The 21690-nt window shown below is 36.5% G+C and overlaps 1 protein-coding gene across 2 annotated transcripts in view; it reads right to left on the bottom strand.

Moving 5' to 3' along the window:
• Positions 1 to 1249: 1249 nt before the first annotated feature.
• Positions 1250 to 21690, bottom strand: part of LOC149536145 (D-amino-acid transaminase, chloroplastic-like) — a 127771-nt gene continuing 107330 nt past the window's right edge. For both annotated transcript variants that reach the window (XM_089804463.1, XM_089804464.1), the window contains 2 exons: positions 1716 to 2392; positions 1250 to 1556 (listed from right to left, as the gene is read on the bottom strand). In XM_089804463.1, the coding sequence (XP_089660589.1) occupies positions 1462 to 1556; positions 1716 to 2392 (772 nt within the window). In that variant the 3' untranslated portion in view covers positions 1250 to 1461. The remainder of the gene's footprint in view (positions 1557 to 1715; positions 2393 to 21690) is intronic.

Raw genomic sequence — 21690 nt, 5'->3', positions numbered from 1 at the left:
TTAGTTTGCCTTTTTATCTAGATTCATTGTTGTATTGCACTAGCCATAATTTTCCAATTTGAAGAAATATTAATTGTCAACACTTATACATCAAAACTAGGCATTGAATTAGACGCTAGACATTGTGACTTATTATTTAAAATAATAAACATTTATCTTAAAATATTACCAATCTACCTTTTACTCCTATTATTCTTTAAAGTAATATTTAATAATTAATTTACAAGAAACACATTTGTATAATTCATTTTTACACATGGCCTTCAATACTTTTATAGTATTACATTTATTTATTTTTGAGAAATTAAAATAAAAGTAACCAAAATACAAATATAAATATCTTGAATGAATTTTATTTAAAAGATGTAAATTTGAATTATTATAAAATTCCTATATTTGTAAAAAAAATTGGATAAACACTTTTAAAATTGGCTTCCTTTAATATATTTTTATGTATACATAAAAAAATTATAATATTAAATTTAAATTTACATCTTTAACATTGCTTTCTAACCCTGAATCTAAATCGTCAAAATGGGTGTTAACATTAAAAAAAAAACCATTATCATAAAGAAAAACCATACTTCACATCCAAGCCTATTTATGAATGATCCTATTTGTTAGTTCTAACTATAAATTGAAATATTAGATAACAACTACATGAACCTCAACCTGCAACATTTTAGAAATAATTGCAAATTGACATATCGTGTCATTTGAAAACTAGGACTAAAACAGGCCTGGCCAAGGTTATTTCCATTAACTTTAGAGCCAACATTGTGTCAAATGTTTATCAGATTCTATCAAAATAAAAGGTAGTTTCTGGTTACTGCCAATTGAGTCATTACTTTTGTTCGAGGTTAAATATACATTTACCCTATTTGTAGTTCAAATATTGAATTCTCAAATTTTTATCTTATGGCAAAATAGCAACTCAAACTTCCTGATAAACATGACAAATATTACAGGAATTTACGAGTTTAACTGTATCATCACATGTTACAGCCAATTTCACTTTAAAAATCTAATCACTAACAACTTTAAAAAGGTTCTTGAGTTTATTTATTTTAAATATTCTAATAACTTCTGACAGAACAAAAAGAAAGATTGCCAATACCACAGTCAATATTAAGGAAATAAATTTAAAAAATTCTATTCAGTTAAGAAAATATGTAATTTTCATATGCAAATATTCTACATTATTATAAAAATCCAGGCTAACATAAAATTCAAACCACTCTGACGCAAATTTTTCCTCTATCTGAAATCACATTGCATTTGAAAATAAATCCATACCATCTGGTACTATGATTAATTATCCTTTTTCAATCCAAATCTTAAATAGCATTTATAATGTTTCAATTTCTGTGTATCATACTTGAATTTACATCATTAAGATCATTCAATAATCATAGAACTTAGAACCAAAAATTTAGGAATTTGATTCCACAAACAATTAATTCAATAAGGAATGGGAACTCGCACTGAATCAGGCCCAGTTTTCATGTCCTCCCAAAGGAGCTCTGAAAGAGAAAATGTTAGGGGACCTTCTTTACCTGTCAAAAGGAATATAAATTAACAAAATAAAACAAAGTCATAAGACAGTATATCCCTATGAAAGTTTAAGCATCATTAATTTCAATAATGACCTTAATTTATCTCTCTAAGAATTGTACTTCTATTTATCTCTGGATAAGATAATATGGTGTACATACCATTGCCAATAGGCTTTCCATCCCACATTGTAATGGGAAGAATAGGAAGCCCACTTCCCACAAGCATCATTTCGGCCGCATCTTTGCCTTCTTCTACAGTAATGTTTCCAACTCGAATCCCTGTGAGTAAGCCTTGTTCTACTAACTTTGGAGCAAGTGCCAGCATTCGTTTCGCAGTGCATCCACTTAGAATCCTATCAAATGATGGTGCTAATAGTTCATTGGTTTTACTAATGAATGCAACATTCACATTTGGTCCTTCGGCAATATAACCTTCATCATCAACCCAGATAGCAGAATATGCTCCTTTTTCTTCTGCACCCATTTTCGAGAGGGCATTAGGCAAATAATTGACATTTTTCATGGTTGCCATCTCTTGAGATTTCATAGGTGTAGATGATGTTACAACTGAAACCCCTTCCTTAATAGGCAAATATGTTTCTTTGATCACAATGGCATAAAATGTAGAAGTTGGTTGGCCAACAGGAGGGGTAAGTAAGAAATCTCCTGGACCTGCACTCAACCAATATCTTACATGCCCCATCTTACATTTTGATGCAGCCGCAGTTTGCACAAGAATGGTTCTTAAATGTGACCGATCAAAAGGAGAGACAATCTTTGCCTTGGATGCAGATCTCAGAAATCGGTCCAGATGAGCATCCAATTCATACAGATGACTGCACACAAATTAGAATTATTAGACAAATGAGTTTTCTTACCTTTGTTTTCCAAAATATTAGATGAAACTGTACTTGTTATAATCAGCTCCATTCCCCAATTCCTCATGAATACAATGTTTCAGTTAGACAATTTCAAAATGATCTTGATAATGAAATAGCCTTTATTCTAAGCACAATTAGGTGGTGCAGGGTGGTCTTATATGCTGTAAGCTACCCTGAAGTCTACACACAGAGCACCACTTCTTGTGAACCTTTGGAGGACCTTCTCTTTCCTTTGCAATTTTCAATATTGTCAAAACATACAATAAAATAACCACAGATCCACAGCTAATGTGCAATTATAAAGGGAACACAGTCACAAGCTAAATGCTCCCGCGTGAGAACTTAAGTGTTACTACTATCTAAATGAGTGAAAAACTAAATGGTACCAATATTAATACCTCATATATAAGGCCTCATTTTAGTTGCATAAGTGTTGATAACTCAATGAAAGAATGTTCTTATTAGCAAAAACTGACATAACAAAATATAATCATGTGCATGATTAACATATATTCTGCTCACTGCCTTTTCAAATTTAATCTTTAGACTGCAACAATGAGAGCAGAACTAGATGCAGAAAGGACAGCCTAGGAATCCGAGCAGGCAGCACTCTTGGCCCAACAGAGTCAACTACAACAGGTGGCAGCAGAGAAAGAACAGGTAACAGAAGGGAAGGAGAAAGAGCTTGAAGAGATTGTTGGAATGATGCAGTCAGCTTTGGAGCTTTAGATGGAGGCTGAAGCAGAATTGAAAGCACAAAAGGAGCAAGTGTATAAGCTACGAGCAGAGTTGAATGAGCTTAGGGCACAGATAGCTACTACACTAGGGACGCATCCCTCTTTTTGGTGTCTAGATATTGATGTAATTAATTGTTTTGGTTGTAATTTGAGTTTTGTTGTAAGGGTTGTCTCTATTTTGTCGTCCGGAGACGACTTTACTTTTTGAGGGGGATGATGTTGTCGGTAAATTCTATATTGTAGCTGACGGGTAGAATTGTATCCAAAATGGCACATGATGGTTGAGTCACCCCTTCGAGAAAGTATATGTACACCGTCCGGAAGGGACTTTGAGACATCATCATCATAATCATATTGTAAGCATTGGAGTGCATATCACGTATATGAATAAAGTCTATGTTCTATGTTATATCTTATTGTACTATATACGATAAGTATCCTTTTACCCTGTACGGTAAACAGTAATTATTCAACAAACAACAAAAAAGTCCAATATAAACCCAAGCAATATGAATTGTCAAACTTTGGACAATAAAAATATCCAAGCCAATACTCATATTTCATGTGCATGCCTTGCAATCATACTTGACATTTAGCTGTATAAAAGTTTGCTCTAGTACTTTGTAAATTACAGATTACAAAAGGCTATGAAAGAGAGTTATCACATTAAAGGCCAGTGTCAATTGTGTATCTATTTGCACACTCTGTCATTTCAAATGTAAATTTAATAAAATCCATTGCATGTTTTACATCAGTCCAAATTATATCATTGGGAACCATGTGAGTAACAAAAAATGCTACAGAACGGACTTTGCCTATACTAAGCCGTATACTCAAACCAGATTCACAAAAGATCTTGATCCCAGGCTGGTAAATTGACCAAAATACCCAGTAAACTCTGTCACAACTGCATCCTGAGACAAACCAGGGGATGCTGGGCAGGGTACCTCATGCTCTGGTAACCCATCAAACACAGGCCAAACTCGGTGCAAACTTAGGTCTTGAGTGAGTTTATAAAGCATAAAAAAAAAACTCGCAACCTAAAACAAAACCAAGAAAATGTTCCCTTTACTTTTCACGTAACAAAACTTCAATTGTTGCTTGTTGCTCAGGGCTGAAGTGTTGATTGGTGTCCAAACAGCATTATATTGCTATACCTATGCCTTTATCAATGTTGATTAGCTGCCAAGAATATTGCTAGACCCATCTCTAATAGGGCTTTGTTTTATACATGAAATTTTTCTTTTAGTACTTTGATAATTTTTTGAATTGGTAAAGGCAACCTAGGGCTACAGAGGGTTTGATTTTTTCCCATATTTGTGTTCATTTCAAAATTTACAGCTATAAGGATTTGGTGTAATAGCAGAAAGTTCTAAAATCGTGAGCTAAAGGTCAAAACAAATTTCAAGACTGGCCAATTCAGCCATTAGGGAACATGCGACAACAATGATAGACTATATTTTGGCAAAGGGAGTTATGCTCCACATTGTGACTGCCTAAAGAAGTACACAAGACTTCATAAGGTAGGATAAACCCTATTCATGTGTAATTCTAGGCCAGCCAATCTAAGTAGACAACATCAATAAAACTATGCAAAAGAAGCAATGCAAACAGAATTTTAAATGCAATAAGAAAAAACATTGGCAACTATAAACATAACGAGATTGTTTATCCTAGAAATCCTTTCTAGGGAATGGGTAAGCATGGGTTGGGTAGGGCAGTGATAGAATAACTAGCAGAAACATCATGTGTTCTATTAACTCTAGCAATCACAAAACAAAAAGATATTAGGTTGTCTATTAGTTGATAAACAAATTCACTCACGTAATCATATACACTAAATTTCAGAAAGTATGCAGGTGCAGATCAAATTATCTTTCAGCAATTCAGAAACAAACAAATACACAGATAAAATAATCTCTTACACATAGATAATTACCAAACTAGAAGTAAACAGATATGTACAAAGTTATTTTATGGGGATCCCCCGTGCCATAGGATACAATCTGCACTTTGCTCATAATTTGATTTCTTTCCCAGATTCGATTTCCTTTTCTTCTCTGCCATTGACTGAATGAATGAATGTGGGTATGATAGGGTGACACTTATATGATGGATGTTTGAATGATGATTTAATTGATTTGATAGAAATTTGATCATTGATTTCTGATTCCTAGATGTCAAATCATTGATGATGATTTGACTGTCGTAGACGGTAAACCTTTCGCGAATAAAGACATAATAAATTTGTTTAGTTTTGTTAGTATTTGGTAGTATAATTACTTCTTCCTGAGAGGTTGTGTTGGTTGCTGATGGTTGGCGGTCTTAACCAACTGTCCAGCACTATTTATGTATGGTTCGAGAGCCAGTTCAAAAGATTATTATACAGACATTACATTGGAAATAAAGCTATATCTTTCTGCCAGTCGTATATTTGCTCTTCTCATATTCTTGTTTACTCTGAATATCAAAACATATAGCCCATAGGGAGTAAATATTTTAGCAATGTTGTACGTTCAAACCTAGAGATCAGATGAAAGGCCAACAATCAGAATGGCGGCATAATGAGCTGCTCATAAGAACGTGTGTTAGTAATTGACAATGATGTCAGAGACAACAAGGAAGAAACATGAAGATCAATTGACAAGAAGCTAGTGTTACTCAGGGACAAGCTTTTGGCATAATTTGACCCATACCAGAAATGAGAATGTCTCAAAAACTCAAACTTTCAGAAACTCATCCCCTGGCTGTCCCATAAAATTCATGTTTGAATTTTGATAATTTGACTCCCCTTCTCATGTGAACTCTCACATTAAATTACTTAACGAAAACATTATATGTGAGGTTCTATAATGTATATAAGCATGCTTTATCCATGCTATCATTCTAATATTTTGAATTTCCATACGTATTTTAAATATTCCCCATTTTTTATATTGTTGTCGCCATTGTTGTCCCCTGTCATCTCCTACTCTTGGAAAAACGTCCATCTTGGAAACCCATTTTCCCGTCCCCCCATCTCGAAACCCACGGTAACATAGTAAAAAAACTTGTTACACGTGTGGGAAGTAATGGTTGGTCAGCACATGAAAAGGGGAGGTTGGGATAGAGCAGTCCCTAAATGCACAGAAAGTGACGAATTCAGTGTGACTTATAGTCTATGATCTCAAAAAATTATTCCAAGGTTAGTGGCTTGCAATCTAAATGAAGTACAGGAATAACACGAGGAAAGGCAAAGGGATCAATGTCGGCAACAAATACAACAATTGTACAAAGAAAGGACCCATAGGGAAGAAGAATGGGATATTGACCGACATTGTACCCTTCACAATTAATGCCTTGATGACTGAACAAGGACTGACCTACCACATATAACCAAGAGGAGGGAGAAGCACTACGAAGTTCCATCCATTTGAGAGGCAAAATGAGAGAAGACAACGGTTGGAAGAAATCATCAAGAAGTCACAGTGTCTAGCAAGATCTGAGAGTCCAGAAAAAAGCAATAGTCACAATGTGAGTTGAAGCCATAGTCAAGGGAGGAAAAGACAATGTATGTAGAGTGAGTTGGAAGAGGTTACCAAAAACCTACCACTCTCTAACAACAAAGAATGTGAAGATCACACCAACCAAGAAACTAACCAAGTAGCACACTTTTCTTACAATAAAATTTTGAATCTCTAGATACTAGTTAGTATCAGTACTACAAGCCTGCTTGTCCAGTTGAATGAAGGGGAAGAGTGCAAACCTCTAGACTAAGGTTGTCAAAAATTTGAAACTACATTACACCATATTCAAAACCTATCCGTTGGAGAAGAACTAAGAATATGGGGACTAGAACCAAAGAATACGAGGGACTACAGACATGAGAGAGGCGACCAAGTTGTAGATGGTACCAACAAACGTGAAAAGGACTTGCATGTGGTTAAGAGTGCAAGTAAGGCACTGGAACGCGACTGAGAAAGATACAATACATTCTGGTTAGACACGGTACCTACCAAGTAAAAGCAATAGTGAACATAGATAAACAAAAACTACCCAAATTCACACAAGATGAATCAGAGGATCTCATATGCCATTGTAGGACTTGCATGACAATATTGGAAGCCAATGGTGAAGATAAATATGATTGTTGCTTAAAGGTGTTCCCTACCTTACGAGGATTTCCATTGACTTGTACATAGACCTGCCAAGAGAGAACAAAACATCATGGAATGATCTCAAGAGAGCATTCGAATAGGAATTCAAACCGCAAAGAAATGACAACAAAATAGTAGCAAGAATCTATTACATGAAGCAAGTGAAAAATGAGAACATACGACACTATAATCATAGGCTCAAAGAGTTGCTCGACACGTTGAAATATCCATTGGTTGATGAGTTGGACAAAAGATGGTTTATTGAAGGGTTGTTTCCCTCGCTACATAACAAGATGAAGGTGCTGCCCCCATCCTCGTATGCTAACACTACGATTAGGCAATGAACATCTGGGGCGAAGTAAGACATCAAAGGGGAAGAAGGCAAGTGATGATGATAGTATGGATAAGAGAGTGACAGAGAATCTAAGACATACAATCCCTTTGGAAGGATATGATGCGGATGGTCAGGTAAGCTAAGAGAAGAGAAAGAAAGTGCCAAGGTGGGTAATGAGTTGTAGTGCATGGATTGCAAAGTCGAGGGCCAAACGAAGGCTAATTGCCCAAAGTAATCATTTTGTGATATCTATTAGTTACTAGGACATTCAAACAAGGAATATTTGTACAACTTGAAGAGGAGTACACAAGTGCTTTTCATCCAAGGGGAGCAAGAAACCTCACCAAGCATACCACCAAGGCCACCTACAAACTCCAATGCCTCACCAAGAGGGTACTGCAACAATCGGCGAGGGAAAAACAACAATAGTAATACACCCAAAAGTAGGATCCAGTATGATGCAAATGGTGGTCAACCCATGATTGAATGTCGGAGATGAAATGAGTGGGATCACTTCATGCAAGAGTTAGAGCAATCAAAACAATGAGAGCTTATTGTGCAAGTGGAGTGATCCAAGGAACCATGAGAGCGCTGACTACCTAGAACAACAAGGATTAAAAATTTTGGACATAAAAGATATGGTGGAAGAAGTATTGGCAATCACCAGGCTTTAGACCTAGAATGAAGCATACCATGACACCCGTAGGAAGAAGAGACTTCAGGAAGCCAAGGCTAATATTGAAAGGGAAATGGAGTAGGAGTTCACTATAGCCAAAGAAAGTCATCATGAGACAGATGTTGCTACCCACTATACCTATACGAGTATTTCACCTTAAGTAGACCATGCCAAAATCAAGAATAGAAATTACCAATACAATTGGCACTGACACAATTAACTAGGGCCATGGCGAGCATACCAAGAAGCTAGTAAACAATCTTGCTACTAACCCAAGGTTGTCGACGAGAGGCATTGGGTGGAAGTTGATTGTCGTCAAGATGGAGTAGTGGGATGAAAGTTGACAAACACCATCGTCAACAAAGGCTCCAATGTAAATGTACTACCAAAGGAAATATATAAGACCCTTGACAAGCCAACACTCTACCCACCAACTTTCTATTTGGTAGGTGTCAACCAGCACAACATAAAACCACTCAGTATGTTGATGGCACAATAGGTCACCATTGGCACTTAATATTTCTTCTTTGACTATTTTGTCATTCCTTTGGAAAGAAGGCATATGATGCCCTCCTTGGAAGAGGTTGGTTGATCATGGAAAAAGAAAACCATAATTCGAAAAAGAACACTCTCCATCGAAAGTGACAGGAGAAAGCACATCATCAACTTGCAAAATGAGGCAATAAGTCAAGAGTTAGCATTAGACTAAGAGAGGGTGGAGAGTTTGAGATGGGGGAAGGTTTGATCATAGAATCCAATGAGGAAAGAGTGTTAGAACTTGGAAGCTACTCGAAAGATGAGACAATCTCTCTCAACAAGTTGTTCTATCAGCAAATATAGGATTGTGAAGTGTTGCACCCCAAGTGCAAAATGTTGTAAATTAGAGAAATTGAACTGGTATTAAAGCCACCTTCCTGCCAAAGTAAAAGGAATACAAGGAGATGAGAGTGGATGATACAACAACCCATCCATTCGAGAGGGATAAGGTGATCAAATATAAAGAGTCAAGTGTGAAAATAAATCTGGGCGATAAAGACAACCCAAAGATGATCTTGGTTAGTAAAGGACCAAGAGAAATGAAGACAAAAATGGAGGATGAAGGCATCAAACGAAGAATTTTTTTTTTAAAAGGTGCCAAGCTGATAAGAAAAAATTGCAAAATAATTTAAAAATTAAAACTAAGCGTTATTTTAGAATGACAGAAGTTAGAAGAACTAAATATGGGGAAAAGAGAGAGAGAGAGGATCGCACCTTAGCAAAAATTGCAATTGGAAAATAATACAAAAATGTAACAAAAGGATTTCCATATCTAAATTAAAGACGGTATAAACTAAAACTCCCAGCATTTATATAGATAACTGAATCCTTTTCACATGACATTAACTGCTTTTAACAATTAACAGAAAATAACCGAAATCACATACAATTGAAATAACTAGATCAACAATTAACTATTCACTATTGTATTCATATTCAACTGAAATAAATAGATTAACAATTAACTAGCATAACTGTATTCATGATCAACTGTAATAACTAGATTGATGATTAACTATTCATAACTGTATTCATGTTCAGCAGAAATAAAGAGATTAACAATTAACTAGCATAACTGTATACAACTAAAGTAAATGCTTAACAAAAAAAGAAAGAAAGAAAGGAACATACAAGTATCTTCGGAGGATCTATAGTTGGGTGTGCAAGCCTCGGCTTTGGTGAGAGAAGCATTGACATAGGGTTAACCTCCCAACCTTGGACCATACTTATCCCCACACATTCTATCAAATTAGAATGGCCCTCCCTACCTCAAGATCGGGCTTGGGATGTTTTTCAGTGCAGCCACCTAAGCATCCTAATGTTTTGAGTGTCTACTCAGTTATGAAACGGACATGCTTACATAACTGGCGCTACTGACATCAAGTGATCATTAGATGGAAAACATGCCTATAAACTACCTTGGCCAAGGATTTGCGATTGGGTTCAATGATCCGATCACCACCGCTCGACTTGACAACAGGATTCATAACGGAGATGAGCATGAGCTATTACATATATTTCATTTAAGGTATTCTTGTCTGATTTCTCTTTTGTTTTCTTGCAGATTTATTCCATCTCTTCACCATTTCATGGCTACTGGCCGGTGAGTCCCAAGTGCATTAAATTATGACCGCTCTGCTCTTTTACACCTCTTCACCATATCATGGCTATATTGCTGGTGAATCCCAAGTGTTTTGAAAAGGTTATGAGCAATCTGCTCTTAATATCTTTTATCATAATTGAGACAGCATAAGACTTGTTATTGTTATCAGTAACTTCATGAAGGTTTTTACACATTTTGAGAGTCCTTTTAAAGAGATACTACTCAACTTCTTTTAAAGATGATTTTGGATATAATGAGAATAAAAGAAAAAAACTCAATATAATTCTCACAAAACAATCAGCAAATTGCATAATATAATCACAATCATAGAGGAAAAGACTCCTAAGCTTAGCCGGCTACAGTAGAATATGGATTCAAAAACATAGAAAGGTAACTCATGACCTGATATGTATTCTCTGGGGAACTTGCAATTTGATCGGCTCCCTCTCGTTTCTTCAAAGCTTAATCCTCAGTATCCTAGCCGGAAATACTTGCTTGGCTGAGTTGAAAATCACACAAACTGAACAAGGTTTTAAAAAGGTAAATTGCATGTGTATCAATGGCAGATTGCAGACGTATCAAAGGTAATTGCAGACGTTTCAATGGCAGATCGCAGATGTATCAATAGCAAGATGCAAACGTACAATGCAATGTCGAATTGGTTAATGAGAAATGGGAAATCTGAAACATAGCAAGGTAGGAAGAAGTTCGGGCACCAAGGAAAAAGGTGATCCCATCTCTCCCTCACATCTTCTATATATGGAGAGTGATCAAGACTCCTTGGCTCCCTTCGGTTACAAAAGATTAAAGCCGATTCAAAATTCCAAGTATTAAATCAATTATGAAAAGAGAGGGAAAGAAAAATAAAATAAATAGTTGAAAAGAAGAGTTGGAAGGATTATAATTTTCAATATTATAATATATACTCATATACGTTCATGTAAGTATATCAATGGGGTGACATCATTAAATTACATTATTATAATTTATTGGTGCCATTTCATTTTTATATTTATATGTACGTATTTAAGTATTTCTTATAATATTATGGTGAAGATCAATTAAAAATCTTGAGGTATGTTTTATATTTTAAATTAGATTATTTTATGTTGACTTAGATTATTTTCTTAATAGCTCATGCGGTACCAAAAATGTATCCTATGATCAAGTCGTTGCGTCCTTTCTAAGGAAGTTTAAGGTCATACCTACCGATACTGATGACTGAACTAAGCAAACATCACATTCCGATGATCCCATTTAGCAATGCTTTCCCCTCTACATCTTCTCCTGCAATCACTCATGAAAACACTTTTGCCATAATAATAATTCCATAATATTTTCATATAAACATAATAATCGTTATTTTAAATCAAGCAACTGCTAATCATCTAATAACAGTTAATGGTTAACGACCATCTTCATTAACAGTTGTTAGTGAACAGATTATCTTCCGAAGAAATACATACAAAATCACTCTAAATGCCTAGATAGGAAGATTGAATCAGCACTAACAGTTTAGGTTATCATTGGATTGATAACCTTCCTCTAAATTTTATCGGGTACAGCTCCCCGCACATGATTTACAATGAATTTAAATATAATGCTTTTAACCAGAAAGTACAAAAGGTTTACAAGCATATACCCGTAATCACAGAATAGATGTGGAAACTAAGTAACTGAAAAGAAAAGGAATAGCAAATAGCACAAAGTCGATTTGCCTGGATGCTGCATTATAAAAAGCACGAAATCAAGGAACGCATTTTCCATTCTCTTGAGAAAGTGAAGAAAACAAAAGATTTAAAGATACCTTGCAATCAAACGTATACAAGAAATAGTGACATTAAAGCACATTTTAGAGAAAACTAAAGGTGATACAAAGATCACAATTAGTGGAAAGAAAACTGCTCAAACTCCAGATTTTGATATGCAATTATCTTCCAAATCTCCCTTCCCTAAAGTATACAAGATAACAAAAACCCTCTTACACATTTGCAATTAAAGTCACCATCTAAGGAAAATCGAAACTCCTTCCCCTGTACTACATTTTAAAACAAGATTTCCCCCTTTTTCAACACACAGTTCAGACAAATACGAGCTCTGCTTTCTCTCCCTCACAAGATCTGGAATAATTCAAGAAAAAAGCTTTCCCTTCTTCTTGTAGCACACAGTCTGCAGTCTGTAGGAAAGAGTGGAACCCCCTTTTTCACTTGCTGCTGCCTATTTATCTTCTTTTCGGTCGAGGAGGTTGGTCGGTTATAATAATAACTGTTTCTTGGAACTAACTCTCTCCGGTAACTTCTAGTCACATCCTCGTGATCCTTCTGCTCTTTAAATTTTATCTTTATTATATGATATGTGGCATAATGAATATTTACCTGATGACACGACCTCTAAAATATGCTGACAGGTGGCATTTGCTGGTGACAGAGTGCTGATCCGATAGAGGTGCAAACAGTCACATGTATCTCATGACCCCAAAAAGATTTTAAAGATAGCTCCAGTCAGAAGTTAGAAAATTAGGATTACTCCAACATATCTCAATTTCGCAAAGATCCAATGGTGGAGTTGGGAGTTACGGCCCTCACACCGAGACCAATTTTCCTGTCATCTGCATTTGTCACTGTTATTGCTGATCCGATAGAGGTGCAAAAAGAAACCCATAATTTTTGATCCATAGTGAATCTCATAAAAATATTTGGAGCAAATTTAGATAATTAGGTTTTCCGAGGAATATTTGAAATTCAGCCCAATCCAACGGTCAAATTGAGAGATAGGGCCCCCAAAATATGACTATTTTTCTGTCATCTGCATTTGTGGCTGTTCTGGATAATTCTGATAGACCTGCACATAGTCACCTATATCTCAGAAACCAAACTGAATTTTTAAGATCGCTTCGGTGAGAATTTAGATATCTTGATTATGTCCAACATATTTCAATTTCAGAAAAATCTAATGGTGGAGTTGGGAGTTATGGCCCTCGAAATAGGACCTATTTTTCTGGCATCATTTTCTGGGTGTCATGGATGATTTCAATAATACTGCATTAAAACATGTGTAACTTTCTATCCATCAGGAATAATTTCAAACCATTTGGAGGAAGTTCAGATAATTAGTTTTCTTCAAACATATCTGAAAATGGGATTGACCCAATAGTTAGATTGGGATTTATACCCACCACACTGAGACCAATTTTATCACTCCAGAAATTGCTATATATTATGATTCTTTTCATTTGCACAGTCACTCTAAAATCTCCTCCATACAATTTTGGTATCTCATTATATAAACCATTCAAAAACTAGTCCTTCATGATTTCCATTTTTGAGGTATGTGTATATTTCTCATGTATCGGGTTTAATCAATATGCCTGCACTGATCCATGAAATACATCTATTAGATGACTTCAGATTTGAATTTTGTGAAGAACTGCATAGGACTCATTGGAACCTGATAGGTGTACTTATAGGTTTGGTATAAGGCACCATGGGGACACTGCTCATAGAAGTACATGGAGCATTTTGATGGATTCATAGCAATTATATATATATATATATATATATATATATATATTGCAGTTTTTCTTCACGAAACACCATCCTTTCAATTTTCATGATATGCAGAACTGATATTGCATGGATGCCCTTGAACTGCTACATTCTGAAATGCTCTGCCTCTTGTACATGTGAAATTTTAATTTCCCTGGACTAGAAAATATGGTACAAGAACATCTAATGCACAATACCACACTTCTAGATGACAACCATCAGTTCATACTTATATTTTGAACCAAACCATGCATTGCAATGGGAAGCTTTGACTTAATACCCCAGAATTAGTATGCCAACTCCTCTATGAGTTTGATGATGTTGAAGCTTTATTTGAATAATCTATGAAAACTAGATTCTTGTGTAAGGCTTCTACATATCACCTGACATGTCTCGTCTTAAATTGGAGGTATTTAGTGAGTATCGATCATCAATGAAATGTTCATTTTACACTTACAATTTCGTGGATCAGAGACTTGAACTCTCAAAGTTTTCAATACTATTGAACTAGGGATGTCAACATATGATCTTCATTTTGGAAAGGAGTTATTCTGAGCCCCTATGAACCTTCAAACTGAATTCTAAATCTTTGAAACTCTGAACTTGTGAATCTGGTTATACAAACTGAACCACTTCAAACCATTTCGAACCACTTTGAACCATTTCGAACTTAGTTCAAAGAGGTTCAAGGCCTAAGGTGAAATAAGATATAAGTCTCAAGCAAGTATTGAGATGGCAAAGACTCACATTTTGAAAATTTTGAGAAGGGCGTCTATATAGGCACTAACAACAGTTAATAAAATGTATATTAATAACTACCTATTTCACATGATTATGAAAGAATAATTTGTCAAATCCAACGATTATGAACAAGTTTAAAATTAAGTCAAAAATTTGGGATGTAACAAAAAAGGATAAAAGAAATGTTAAAATAAAAGAGTTTAGTCTCTTCTTGTGAAAAAATAATTAAGTCTGAAAAGACCATTGGTAGAATTGGAAATTCAACAAGCACTTTAAAATCAAGCAAAAAGAACCAAACATGCTCACAAAAAGAACGTACACAACAACCCATCTTTCTCTACCATATGAGTTTGCCTAGCATTGGTGGTACCATACAAGAGTGTCATTGCATGGAGGGCTCTAAGCAACAGCATACAAAGGTTGTTCATTGTTGCACATAAGTCATCAATTATCATATAAAGGTTGTTCGTCGCCACACAAAAGCCATCAATTACCATACAAAAATTGCAAGCAAAGAGAGTTTATGTTGTATGGAAGAAAAATTTAGTCATACAATAGGACTTTGATCTTTGTACGAATGTTAAGTCCTTCAACCATATGGACAATTTTAGCAGCACAACACTCAGTAACATGTTCATATTGTATACAAAGCATTTTTGTGATGACACAATTGCTTGGTTGGTCATACGCGATTTGGTTCTCTATGAACATCATATAGTCAGTATGCATGAAGGGTTTGGCATATCGTAGAAGTGACCTGGCAGTACCTTGGTAGGAGAAGTGTGGCTAGTACCTTGGCAAGGAAAGTGTGGCAACAATGTGGTTGTACCCTAGTAGGAGTTCTTAGTTAACATCACCACCATTGGCAGTTTCAACTTCACCAATAGCATCACTAGATGTGGCGATTCTACCAATAGCATTATTGCCAGAGGGTGAAGCTTTGCTAATAGCACCACCAAAGGTAGTGGTTCTACCATCACAATAGGTACAAGTGACCTCACTTGCCATCTAGTCATGGAATCTATAGTATATACGTATCAATGGCTCCACCAATGGATAAGGGGGCTACCATCGTGCCAACTGCCATACCGACCACAGTGCCAACCACCACAATGCTCGCCATGAGGCCAATTGCCACCATGCTAGGTGCTAGCCTACCAATACAAAACTTGTCAAGTGCCAACCTACCAAGTGTCAACTTGCCAAGTGCCAGCCTACCAAGTGTCAACTTGCCAAGTGCCAGCCTACCAAGTGTCAACTTACCAAGTGCTAGTCACCAAGGTGTCAACCTGCGATGTGCCAACCTAAAATGTACCAACCTACCAAGCACTAATTTTCCAAGTGCTAGCCTACGAAGTGCCAACCCACCAAGTACCAACCTGCCAGGTGTCAACCTACCAAGTGTGAACCTTCCAAATGCCACAGTGCCTAGTGCTAGGTTGGTCAACCTTCCATGTGCTAGCTTGCCAAATACTAGCTTCCAAGGTACCAACACACAATGTGCCAAAATGCTAGGTGCCAATGTGACAAATGTCAATCAACCAGCAAATACCATGGCAATCATTGGAGGGTGAGAGTATGAAATGGAGGAAAATATCAATGCAACCACCTTTTAAGTCACATCTATGGTAGTATTCCAACTAGCAATGCCAACTAAGGGTGTTAAGGCTAAGACACTACAGGGTGTTGAGGGTGAGACGGTACTAGCCAAGGATGCTAAGGGTGAGACTGTCAATCGATGGTGTTATGGGTGAGACATTGCTAGTCGAGGGTGTTACGAGACAATGTTTGGAGGGGCCAAATGTCCCCAACCCCAGCTTGTAGAGGGTCCCATTCCCTTCGGTTAGCTCCTAAGAAACTCTCGGAAGAAGTGATAGTTATTTCTAGAGTTAAACCCCATTATTTTGATTTCTTCCGAGGGCATCATGGGTGAGATAGTCCTAGCCAAGGGTGTTGAGGGTGAGATGTTGCCAACTAAGATTGTTAAGGGTGAGACACTACCTTTACCTAAGGGTCCTAAGGTTGGAACTATCACGGTATTAGATAGTTTCTATTTACTCTCTCTTCCATCTTTTTCTAATGGTCACTCTATTTGTAATGTTTCCATAAACTCCTTCTATTCATTATGGAAACTTTCTTTTTCATTCTTTTTCACTATACATGAATGTTTTTATTTCCTCTCTCATGTTCGTTATAGAAACATTCTCTTGTATCTTGTATATATAGATCATTCATGATCTTTGTTTAAGAACACAAACATTATTTTACCATAATAGGAACAATGCTAGTCAAGGGTGAGATCCATGCAACCATTAACTGATGGTTGCAGTTGATGGGAATTCCACCAGAGTCCCCACAAATGCCAGCTAAGTATCTTGGGATCCTTTCCAAAGCCATCGAGGGAATGAGATATTGTGCTACAAATGGACAAAATGAATTGTCATGAGCCTATTGGTACACTTCAGCGATATACCTATCAATTGGAAGAGATGGCTTTGTTCATGGAGCAAGTAGAAGCACTCACTCAAGATCTCAACATCAAGAAAGCTTTGGTGGCATACCTAGCTAAGAAGCTTATCACATTTATGCATGTTAAGCGCCACAAGGAGTTCGCTACATATTTGACAATTAAGGGGTGGCCATGGATAGAGACTAAGGAAATAAAGGCCACTTAGAGGCCTCTACGATGGCAAGTTGATGATCATCATGGTCGTGTCCTCCATGCACTACATAGCATGAAGAAATGTTCCAGATAGTTTTTGTTATGGCATAACCACTTCACAATTGCACTGGACGAGTCAAGCACACCAAGGGATAAGGCCATCTAATGGTTAGAGCAGGAATGGAAAGCCTTCTCAAAGTTGGTCGAGAAGAGAACACAATTGGCTCAAGAACACTCTCAAGTCACTATTCTGGAGAGTATCGTTGCATAACTACACGAGCAATTGGCACAAAGGGACTTATAGTTGCAAGGAAAAAACTACCGAGTTGGTGACCATGTAGAAAGGGATGAAAGGTAAGGATATTGAGCTTGAGAAGGAAAAGAAGCAAGTAATGGAGGCAGCAAAAATAGTCAAGGCATCCCAACAACTAGAGATGACAGCCACATGGAATCTTCAATGCCTTCAGCAATAGTCTATCATACTAGTCTCTTTGGCTCCAAGGATGTCCCCTCAACCCTCTTCTTGTTTTTCTTTATTGTATGATCTGCCCCATTTTACTTTCTATCGTCTAGATGACAAGACTTTCTTTTTCTTTTTCTTCGGGGGAGGGGATGAGGGGGGCGAGGGGGAGGGGGTGCAGACAGAAAATTTGCTATGAATAAAGAAATAATACTTCTTCTTTTTTCTTAGCATTTGGCAGTGTAATTGGATGAGAGGTTGTGTTGGTTGCTGACAGTTGGTAGTCTTAACCAACCATCCAGCACTATTTATGTATGGTTCATAAACCAATAAATAAGATGATTGTACAGACATTACAATGAAAATATAGCTATATCTTTCAACCAATCTTATATGTTATCTTTGAGCTTCTGTGTTATATGTGTTCTACTCATTCTTTTGTACTCCAATTAAATACCCTGTAGGGAGTAAACAATTGCTTGTCTATTCACTTTGTTGAATTCGTCTTTGCTAATTGACAGATTTTTTTATTCAACCTATATACTGATTTATAGATTGCTTGATTTTGTGATGCATTAATGTTTTCTTGGAATGGTCTCTCCTTTATAATTTACAAGTGAAAGGGTCACCACCTTTCATTAGATTTGAGCCACCACTTCTCCTTATTGCCCTTGAGGATAATATATTATTCTCCCAAATCTCCCTTTTTGATTCTGTGCCCTTCTTGAATGAAGTTCTTCTCTTTTATATCTCCATTGAGTGTCACATCCTTCCATTTGTTTATGCCTTTAATGAAAGGGTTACTCCCTTTAGTTACAACAATTGCTACCCCTTTCACTTCTTATCTCTCACTTCTCAAATGTGTCTTTATAAATTTTCCCAACTGCATATATCCCATTTAAGATCTGCATATCTTCTTCTTCTAGATCTGCATATCTTATTTTCATCTTAACTCAATTCCTACTTCAGATCCTTCCTTATGCCTATGCTCTGAATTTGCTCTAGATCTCCTCTACTCCTTTTTCCACATTCCATTTGATCCTCCTTCACCGTTATAACTTCCCCCTGTGAGGGAGAGGTCACGCCTCTTTATCATATTTGCCTTTTGGCAAGAATCACGACCCTTCATTACTGTCCATCTTTCAAAGAGTCACAACCCTTCATAATCAAATCCCTTTTGAAAGGTCATGTCCCTTCATAACTACAACCCTTCACCTTTTGAAAGTCACTTCCTTATTTTCTTCCCTTTCCTTTCCTTTCATTCTTAAGCTCCACTCTTTCTTCCACCATGCCTTTTCCGCAAATGAAGTTCTATTCTCTCCATTTTACACCTCTCATTTGAGGGAGACAACTTTTCCATTCGTGCATTTTGACCATTTGTTTAACTTGACTAAATTGTGATTATTTATAATTTTACTCTTTTATATTTTTATTTAACTATTATTCTTTAATATTTAATCATATTGCAAAAAAGGGACATGACACACCACATATTTCCCTCCAAATTTTGCATTGGTCTCCATGGACTAATAATTCCATGAAAACTCACCAAGGGAGTGCAATCATTGTACACTGAAAAGCATGTCAATTTCTCCTAAATCCACAACATACAAATCATCACATAGCTTGTGATCTCACATGGTTGTAATGAACTATCAAATTATTTTGGTGCATGGAATAGTCAAGGTTGCCCCAAGTTTCTAGGACAGGGACAGCAGGGGATGGGGGGGGCAAGTTTTTGGGACAGCAATTTCTTTAGCCAAATTTGGGGACAGCTATATAAAAATAAGAACATTTAAAATATTCATATGAAAACATTAATCAATATAATAACCCTAGCTGGCTATATCCTTGACAAACACTAATTTTCCTTTACTATTTAGTTGTATTGAACTATCAAGTTATTTTGGTTCATGAAATAGTAAGGTTGCCCCATGTTTCTGGGACAGGGACGGCACGGGATGGGGGGAAAAGTTTTGGGGACGGCAATTTATTTTGCCCACTTTGAGGACAGCTATATAAAAATAAGAAAATTTAAAATATGCATATGAAAACATGGATAAATGTAATAACCCTAGCTGGCTATATCCTTGACAAACACCAATTTCCCTTTACTATTTGGTTGTTTGACATTTTGTCAAACACTTCACACGCAACTCTGTTATCACTGTATATATGATGTTATTAAATTTCGAACACAATACTAGGAGATGCAACAAACTGCGCACAATCTTAGTTAAGTTGGCCTTATAAGTTTTGCTTGAATGAATACCAAATGCTAATATACAGTTCTGCCTCATTAACTATACTGCAGTATAACAAGATTGGAATTTAATTGTAAACTCGTATCTTATTACTTCATTGATTGCTTTCAAACTATTATCAGTTATGCGCCTGTACTTCCAGTTGAATTGCTCCAGTTGAGTAAAACTCAGAATTTGATAGCAATCAATTATGTCTTTCAAATTATTTAACACAGATTGAAATTACAAATCAAAAACTTGGTCTTTGTTGTTGACAGTAATTGCAAAAACCCAGCTGATAGCGACCATGTCCAATTTCGAGACTGATGAATACTTGTAACCAGATTAAAAACCACAACACCATGCTCGATTTGCAACAGGGACAAAGACTGTCTTCACACGATCTGTTCTCTATATGACCAATTCACCAATAGCAGTCATGCACCAAATGGAACCAGCTCATGCCAAAACGTGGGAGATAAGGGTACAGTCATATGTCAAATGCAGCATCAATAGCAGGCCCTGCATTTGTGTCTCAGGCAGCCAGTAAGCACGCCCCAAGCAGGAAATATAGATGCTGTCGGCAGTGATAGGAAAGCTGAAATGGCAAGCTAATGGAGGTGTATAATGCCGCCCAGAAATCAGTATTCCAGACACCCAAAATCAGTGGCCAAACGTCCAAATAAACAGATGCAATTTTCCCAGGAAATTACAAAGACAATAGCCAGCAACTGTAGCGTTCTTCCTCACCAAATTGCAGGTTAAACCCATGCCTAGTAGGAGAGATAGTTGGGGTTCGTAAACAGATTTCTCAGTCACCACAGTTTCAATACAAATCACCAGCAAACCCATGCTCCAACAGCAGGTGCTTAGAGCCTGTAGTTTCAAATACTAATTGTCCAACAACAGAGAATTGGACACTCAAATCAGATCCCCCAGTCACCAAATTCTCCAATGCAGAAAAACTACATCTCCCAACAATAGTGGATGTAGTAGGAAAACTCCAAACTTTCACAATGTCAAAACTCAGACTTTTAATCCACAATATCTCAGCTATGGATTAAGTGCACACTCAGAATCAAACCCTTATACCTCAGCAAGGCAATTAAAACACAAATTGGAATACTCAGAAACCTTTCACAAGAACGATAAAAAGCAAATGGACAATTGGATGTTTTTTCCTTCGCAATGAGCGAAATTTATAATCCCCAAACAATACTTAGTTTCCCAAATGTAACTCCACTTAGGAAGCTTCACCAACACATCATTTTACAACATTAAATATAATAAAGTGTCTTATAATAATGTAAACTTAATAATTAATTAATAAATATGAGTCCATACATAAATAGCCCCATCTAATGTAGGTGATGACCAATCTAGCATTGGGACCATACTCACTTATGTGTCAGACATCTATCAAAATTAAGGTTTTTCTTGAAGGGTTGCGGCAGAGCATCCCACTCTACAAATGTGGCACCACGTCATTTGCAAAAGGTGCACCCTCAGACTCAATGCTGACTGTATTCTCCTCAAGTCTCAGAACTGTGGGTCCCTGCGGCCTACCATATGTGTCAGT

The sequence above is a fragment of the Cupressus sempervirens genome, chromosome 10 (assembly GCF_028749045.1).
Source record: "Cupressus sempervirens isolate cs-2001-9-10 chromosome 10, ASM2874904v1, whole genome shotgun sequence".
In the NCBI taxonomy this organism is placed as follows: domain Eukaryota; kingdom Viridiplantae; phylum Streptophyta; class Pinopsida; order Cupressales; family Cupressaceae; genus Cupressus; species Cupressus sempervirens.
This window is presented reverse-complemented; position numbering and strand designations above follow the sequence as displayed.